Source organism: Onychostruthus taczanowskii, unplaced genomic scaffold, assembly GCF_017590055.1.
Source record: "Onychostruthus taczanowskii isolate IOZ18803 unplaced genomic scaffold, ASM1759005v1 scaffold18, whole genome shotgun sequence".
Classification (NCBI taxonomy): domain Eukaryota; kingdom Metazoa; phylum Chordata; class Aves; order Passeriformes; family Passeridae; genus Onychostruthus; species Onychostruthus taczanowskii.
Genome location: NW_024499017.1, coordinates 6,397,472 through 6,404,995, shown reverse-complemented (window position 1 = coordinate 6,404,995; position 7,524 = coordinate 6,397,472). Strand labels below are relative to the sequence as shown.

At 52.3% G+C, this 7,524-nt stretch overlaps 1 protein-coding gene across 6 annotated transcripts in view; it reads right to left on the bottom strand.

The window, feature by feature from the left end:
• Window positions 1–2,842: 2,842 nt before the first annotated feature.
• WDR59 (WD repeat domain 59) overlaps window positions 2,843–7,524 on the bottom strand; it is a 49,608-nt gene continuing 44,926 nt past the window's right edge. For 5 of the 6 annotated variants that reach the window (XM_041400739.1, XM_041400735.1, XM_041400740.1 and 2 more), the window contains 3 exons: window positions 7,001–7,127; window positions 6,441–6,583; window positions 2,843–4,518 (listed from right to left, as the gene is read on the bottom strand). In XM_041400739.1, coding sequence (XP_041256673.1) covers window positions 4,283–4,518; window positions 6,441–6,583; window positions 7,001–7,127 — 506 coding nt within the window. In that variant the 3' untranslated portion in view covers window positions 2,843–4,282. The remainder of the gene's footprint in view (window positions 4,519–6,440; window positions 6,584–7,000; window positions 7,128–7,524) is intronic. The other variant, XR_005952384.1, reaches the window with a different exon arrangement.

Genomic DNA, 7,524 nt, shown 5'->3' with positions numbered 1-7,524 from the left:
TTTGATGAGCATGAGGGCAAGGTGGGGGGCAGATCTGAATGAGCTGGGGCTCTCAGCTGAAGGCCACTGCACCCAATCCCAAACCAGGGACCCCAGGCCCCAAGCATGCTCAGGTGCAGTGGCCACTATCCCTTTGTGGGGTGCTGGAGGAGATGGAGAGGCCACCTGGTTGTGACCCCCCCGCCCCACGCAGTCCCCACTGGCTGCTCTTGCTTGTGCAGCCCAGCCCTACCATGGGTTTTGGGGCCACAGGCTGCCAAGGGCCACCCTCTGTAATCATCACGCATGGTAGAGGTGGGTCCAGCCTTTGCCAGCCCACAAAGCTGCCAGGTGACCTGTGGGTCCCTGCTGCCATCCTCTCCCAAGCACAAGGAGCTGTGTTCCTCAAATGTGCCACAGCAGGGCCCAGGGATATGAGCCAGGCTCTTGTGAGCTGACATTTCATCTCCCCACATTACCTCCTGGGCTCTGTGGTGGGGCTCTGTCCCCCCATGAAGGCACAAGGGTGTCCCCACAGTGGGTGAGCCAATCCCCAGCCCTGCAGTGAGAATGGGGCAGCAGGGGGACCCTGTCACCTGCAGAGTAGGAACGCACTGGGCACAGGTGGCACTGGGAGAGGGACAGTACTGGGAACAAACTGTACACTGGTGTAACAGCATCACATTGGCAGCAGAGGGTTGTGCCAATGCCCTGTGTCTGCTGCTGTGCTCATCCCTGTCCCTGCACCGTGCCAGCCCCAGGACAAGCAGGATCAGGAAGTGTAGTCAGTTTGCTGATCAGCCTGGCTGGAATGAGAGCAGCCAAGTGGCTTTGGCTCATCAGTTCCTAAACTGGTTTCCCCACCAGACAGACGGACAGACGCTGGGGCTGGCACACAGGAGACAGCAGGAATGTGCTGCTGGGCTTGGGGCAGGATTAGGCCCTGCAGTGCTGGAGGGGCTGATGCTGGGATAATGGAGCTGTGGCCACCAAGGAGGAGGAGACCAGTACAGACTCTGCTTGGTGTTGCATCCATGGGAAAGGTTTTCCCTCTCTGCTGAACACTACTTGTTTCTCTGCCAGACTTGATCATCAGGGATTAAACTTCTTTCTCTGCACATGCAAAGCCTCAGAGGGGATAGGAAAGGCACACCATGCTTGTAACACCCTCAGTAGGAAAACAAATAGGGTTTAAAATGCTGACACTGGCCTTTAGGGCACAGCGTGGGTTGTCATAGGAGCCCTCTCTCTCTCTTCCAGCCCCATCCTTGGGAAAGCTAATGGATACACAGGTAACAGCTCCTGGGATGCACTTGGCAGGCAGCTGAAGCAAGTTTTGGCAAGCAGCTGTTCAGGGTCAGACCTAAGGTCTCCCGCCCTTGGCATCCTCCTCTGCACTGGCCTGGGAAGGGTGCCAAAGCAGGTGTGGGGTGCGTGGGCATCTGCAGAGCACTGCTGGCTCGGCTCTCTGGACGGAGCTGGCTTGGGATGGAGCTCCTTGGCAGTGTCCACTCACTCCTGAGCCCTGGCAAACCAGTGGCACCGGGGATGCCCTGAGGGAAGTGGTTTGACACCCCTCCCACTCGGTGCACAAAGAGCGCGCCAGACTCGTGCAGAGCAGCTGCAGTAATCCAATAGCCCCTTGCTCCTGCTCCAGCAGAAACCATGGATGGATCATCCCCTGCCCTGCAGCCCGACTGACCACACTCCTGAGCACTGTCATCAGCTGAAGGCTCTATCCAATTCACCTGGTGTGACCATGGCAGCATCCCCAGAGCTGGTCTGGCACACGCTCTGGCCCACGCTCACTGCCTGAGCAGTCGCTGTCTCCCTTCCCTTCTCTAAAGCTGCAATTCAGAGCGAGGTTGGGCCTCACTGGGGAACTTCTTGCACTCGGTACAAGTTATTCGGAAGAGCAGGTGGCTGAGGGGCAGGCAGTCAGGGGTGGGTACCACCACGCCCCATTTCTGACCATTTACTGCTGCCCTGCACAGCAAAGGCAACAACGTTTCTCTCTTCAATCGGCTCCAGGCGGGCAGATTAAGCCGGTTGCGTTTCCTTGCAATAGTCACTTCTGCAAGGAGTGGGGCTGCTCCCAAAAGAACCAGCAGACATGCTGCAGGGTGTGAGAGATGCTGGCAGCATCCGGGAAGACATTCCACCGACCTGTGCAGGGCTGCACCAACAGCCGCGGCAAGGGCTTTTCCGCCTTCCTCTGAAGTGCGGCCGCGCTCCGCCTCGGGGGCATTCACATACTCCGGAGATGGACCGTAATGGACTGTAATAACACACTAAACACCACGATTTGTCGGTCCGTCACCTTTAAATAACAAATCTCCTTTCGCTTCCAAGCTACAGGAGCACTCAAGCATGGAAATGAGAATACTTCCAGGCTGAATGGCTGTCGTGCAGGGAGGCGAGGGCGGGAGCGCTGTCCCTGCAGCTCCTGGCAAGGAAGGAGCAGCCTGGCCCTGGGGCTGCCGCGGCGCCGGGCAGGACCCCGGAGCTCCCGCCTGCTTTCCGGGGGGCAGACGCTGCCCAGGGCCTCCCCGAACTGCAGGATGTGGGCTTTGCTTTGCCGGCAGCTCAGACGCCGCCCGGCTTCGCTTTCCCAAGAGGAGCCTCACAACCGCGGGCAGTTCCCAGTCTGTTCCCAGGCTGGTGTGGCAGGTGTGTCAGCACGTTGTCCCAGCCAGGGCTGGGGGACCCAGCAGTGCCTTAGCTCTTGTGGGGCTCTGCTGCTACCGAGCCCCTGCTTTGGGGTGCAGGGAGAGGGCCGTGGGTGCAACACTCACCACCCACTGGGAGGGAGAGCTGTGCGGGCTCCCCACAGAGAGAGAGCCATCAGAGCAACAACACCACATTCTATCAGAACAGCACTTAAAAAAATAATTTTAATGTTTTAAGATACATAATCTGTTTATTCCACAACAGGATCCCACTGCCTGAGCTAGCACAGGGGTTGGGAAGGGGCATGGCACATGACCCCACTCAGCAGGCGAGCGTGGGAGAAGGGATCAGTGCTTGTACAGGTGGGGGTAGCTCCAGCTGGCTCATCCCTGACCACACATTCACCTAAATCCAAAGCTCAGGCTGAAGCCAGCCCTGGAGAGGCACAGGCTGCACATTCCAGGTGTGCACACACTGCACAGCAGCATCCCCGTGCTGGGAGTGCCCTGCAGGCACAGCCCCAAAGAGACAGAGCCATCAGTACATTCTCCAGTTGATGCTCCACAGTAAGAAAAGTCATAAACCTTTTGCCTCTATGGATTCCACCAAACTGCTGCCTCCCTGTTCAAGAGCCTGGTCACTCCAGCAGCAGCAAATCTCAAATTAACCCTAATTTCCCCCATAGTGCTTGGAAACAACAGCCAAAAGTAGATATACTAAGTGTCCTCTGTGTGTGCTCCCAGTGAGGGAGCAAAGGCTTTCCAGAACACATCTAAAAGACAGTGTGGGTCCTAAACTCAAAAGGCAGATGCCTTTCCCAGTGACCAGGAAGTGTCACTACCAAGACAGGGACAAGTTAAAGTGCATTTTATCACCTGGTCAGAGCAGGACATGGAGACAACTCAAAGCCTAACAGTACTAAAAATGCTGGAAGTCACTAATCCCAGGGACCTTGGGTGCATGTCTGGGCTTTTCATAGGTACTGACGAGAGCAGAAATTATTTAAATGTAATCCTGAAAAACGCCATTTCCTTTTCTTGCTTTGTGGGGATATCTAAGCGATGTAAACAGCCATTCAAAACAAGGACCCTGCTGCTTCCAGGGAAACTCTGAGCACAGTTCCATGGACTATTTCCTCTTCAAGCGCCACTCACAACTCACCTTCAGAGCTTACTGTTGCTTGAGAATTATTTCTGCTTTAATTGTGTAAAACGACTGCTTTGCTCAGTTTGAGCCCATGTAAGGAGGCACCTGGAAAAGACAAAAGACTCTACATTGCTGAAGTGAGTTTGGCTCTGCCAGGTGGGCCCTTTCCACGGGAGCTTTCAAAAACCTCTTCATCCCAAACTAACCAATATTCACAAACCCTTCTACAGGAGAGAGCAATTTTTCTGGTCTAGCATCCATTGCCAGCAATGGACGCAGGGAATTTGGTCAAATTGGTCTGAAAAGCATCCTGGGAAGCATAGGAGTAATGGAAGCACTTGTAAACATCACCACAGCACATTACCAGGACGTCCTGCTTCAGCTCCTTGCGGCGATCTCCTCCAGACAGAGCGGAGCAGAGCTGACTCAACATGGCTTGGGAATTAAATACTCAATCAGTTCCCGGGCGGCTCGCTGTCCCCACTGCTCAGAAGGTGCTCTCGAGCAGGCAGTGGCACCCACAGCCCGTGGGACAGACCTCCTGGGTGCGAAACCACTCCATCATGTGGCTGGTGTGGCCCCCGTGTCCGCAGGTCAGGCAGAAGTTGGAGGAGCCGCGCACGGCCACGTGGCAGATGGCGCACTGGAAGGTGAAGCCCTTGCAGATGGCGCACTGGGTGCCGCGCACCTCGCTGCGGCAGTGGCTGCAGTACACGCCGAACTCTGCCGGAGGGAAGGCAGAGCAGAGCAGAGGGTCAGTGCTGGGATCACGGACAAAGCAGCCCTGCACACAGCCCCTTACACCGCCTCAAAGCTCCATCAGGATGGGAGGGCGGACGGTGTTTAGAGATCTTGGTTTGTTCTCCACACGCGATCAAAGGAAGGGGCAGCTGCAGCACTGAGGCACTGACGGCCCAGCAATTCCCCTGATGGCTACAGCTGTCTGCTGGAAATCTGAGATGGACTTCAAGCTTTGGAGACACTGACTCGTGAAGGCTTCCTGCTGGTCTCACCCACCTCTTACCACTATAAAGTGTCACTAAGCAAGCAAGAACAGCCTCCATTTCTCATCAGGGAGCCCACCTGATGCTCCTGTATCAGACTGTCAGCCAAGGAGAGGCAAAGGCAGTGGGTTAAGTCACCTGTTTTCACTCCAGTTACTCCCCAGAAGTTATCTTGGGTTACAAGGTGAGACTACTGCTGTTTCTCCGGCATCCTTCACCTGTCTTTCTCCCCCCAGGTCAAGCACATCTGTTTCTAGAGGTCTGTGAAGAAGACAATTTGGCAGCTGTCCTTAAGCTGGGCATCTACGCTGCTGGAAGTATTTTGGGACGAAAGTTCTCTTTACCTATTTGCTGGCTAGCTCACCTAGTTAGAGATCTTGCAATTTTAACGTAAGGACAGTTCAGTCCAGGATCAGAGATGAAGACAGGGCATCTCAGAGGGAATGAAGGACATTCACCAGCACAGAGCTGAGCATTGCTGGCATGGCAGTATGTGAATTTTCCAGCTTTCCTAGAGAGATGTTATAGTCTACAAAGCCCTTGAACCAACACCTGCAAGCCTTACCTCCACCCAGAACTGTGAAGAAGTCAAACTCACTTACTGGCACAGGTAGCCTCTGTCAGAGGTTAAATGCCACATTTGCTGTAACATTTCAGTAACCAATGGACACTTTATCCCTGTAGCAGGATGCTCTGCCTAAGCAGGAGTAAAACAGCTTGGATTTTACCTTACTCGCAAGCTATCAGTGATGGATTGAGCAGAGAGGGCCCTGCTGTTCTTAGTGTTGAAGAATGCTGAAACCAGCTTGATCACACTATCCTGAATTAGACCCATCACATGAACAGGTAAGGAAAATGCTTCCTCATCAAGCCTGGCATCAACAGGGATGTGAAAACCCTGGCAGGGAAGGGAGAGGCAGATGTTTACAGAAGAAGAAACCGAAGAGCTGATAGCATCTTACTCAAAAATAAAACACGTTCTGTTGAGCAGGCAGGACAACATTTTATCTAAAATTGTGTGACTGACAGTCAATCACTTCACACCATAAAGACCAGTTCCATTTTTAAATGGTGAAAATTTTTAACACACCTCCCTTAGGTGTGTGTGAAGATCCTTACCTTGGGTGGGGACACCCCTCAAGGTCACTCCTCAAAGCTCAATGAGAGAGATTTGCCCATGGTCATTGCTATGGATGGACATCACAGTCTACCTGATAATTATTAAGCTAGCTTTGATATTATTTATTTAATAACCAGTGTACAAAGTTATTCTTTGTATTCTTTAATACAAAGAATAACTTTGTATTTCTAGTTTTAATTTTCTATACTGTGTGGTAAATAATTCTGATTAAGGCCTTTTTAGTCTAATGATTATCATTATATTCATCAATTTAAATAAACCCTTCATATTTTATTCATATTAAATAATTGATTTGCTATCATTAATCCTGTGGAACGATTTGTACCAAGGTTCAATTACACCTATATAATCACTTTAAACCCTTGTGACTCGCTTGGGTGGGTCTCTCTGATAAACTTTGTCCATTCCATTCATGACACATCCTGCCCTGCAGATTGCACGTTCCTAAACTCCCAAGGCAGAGCTGTGGCTCTGCCTGAGCAACTGGTTCAGACACTCACCAATTCCCTTGTGGGGATCAGGAGGACATGAGACAAACTTCAGAACCTCGGCCCGCTTCTCTCGCAGACCCCAGCGATAAAGGATTTCTCCATAGCACTTCTTAAAATCATCAAATTGCTGAGTGTTAGCAGGATCCAGCAGCCTAGAGAAACAAACAGGCTTGTAACTGACTGACTCTCAGAGATTGCAATCCTCTTTCCTGTGATAGCTATGCAGCCAGCTCACATTGCTGGAAATGCAGCAGGGCACTTCCCACAGGTTGCTGAAACATTGCTGAACACAAACTGCTCTGGCCTAGATTTGTTCTACACTCCAGGGTGCACACTCCATGGGTGGACTGTCCTTTGGTACCCCCACCATGGCCTCTTAGGGATGCATCATGTGTAATCCCAGCACCACTGACCTGCAGGATGAAGCTTCTTCAAGTAATTGTGTGAATGACAAGGTCCAGGGACAGGTGTGGTACTGCACAGCACCAAGAGACCTGGCCATGGAGTTCCACATGACTGAGACACAAGTAAGGCAGCTCTGAATACCCCCAAGGCATGTGATAACCTACCTTTTGTTTTTCTCATGCTGGTCCTTCTCCCTCTCCCGGGGATCAGGATACGTTAGGTTTCCGTAGCGGAAGTCATCTGGAGAAGACTCGCACCAGGGAGTGGAGGTCTGCTCTGTGTCTTTGTTTGCTGCAAACACCAAGAGCCTGTGAGTGCATCTCCCCCCTCAAAACTGCAATCAGGAAGGGACATGAAAAACCACAGGTTTGCACCCCCGCGTTTCAGTCCTATCTCTGTCCTACCACCCTCTGCATTCCAAACACTGCCCCGCCTCCAAGAACTACACGCCAGCCTCTACTTGCCAAGTGCTTCTACTACACTTTTGGTGAAAGGACTTAATGGGCATCACCAGACAGAGAAATCTGATGTGGACGAATCCCTTTTGCCTTCTGCTTTAGACAAAAAGTAACCAGGCAATCAATCCCACGGAGTTTGTTTGGGAACATTTTCCCAGGCAGACTTGGGTTTCCCTTTCCTAGACAGGGAGGACTCTCATCACCAGGACTGCTGTTACGTAAAGGGGCCT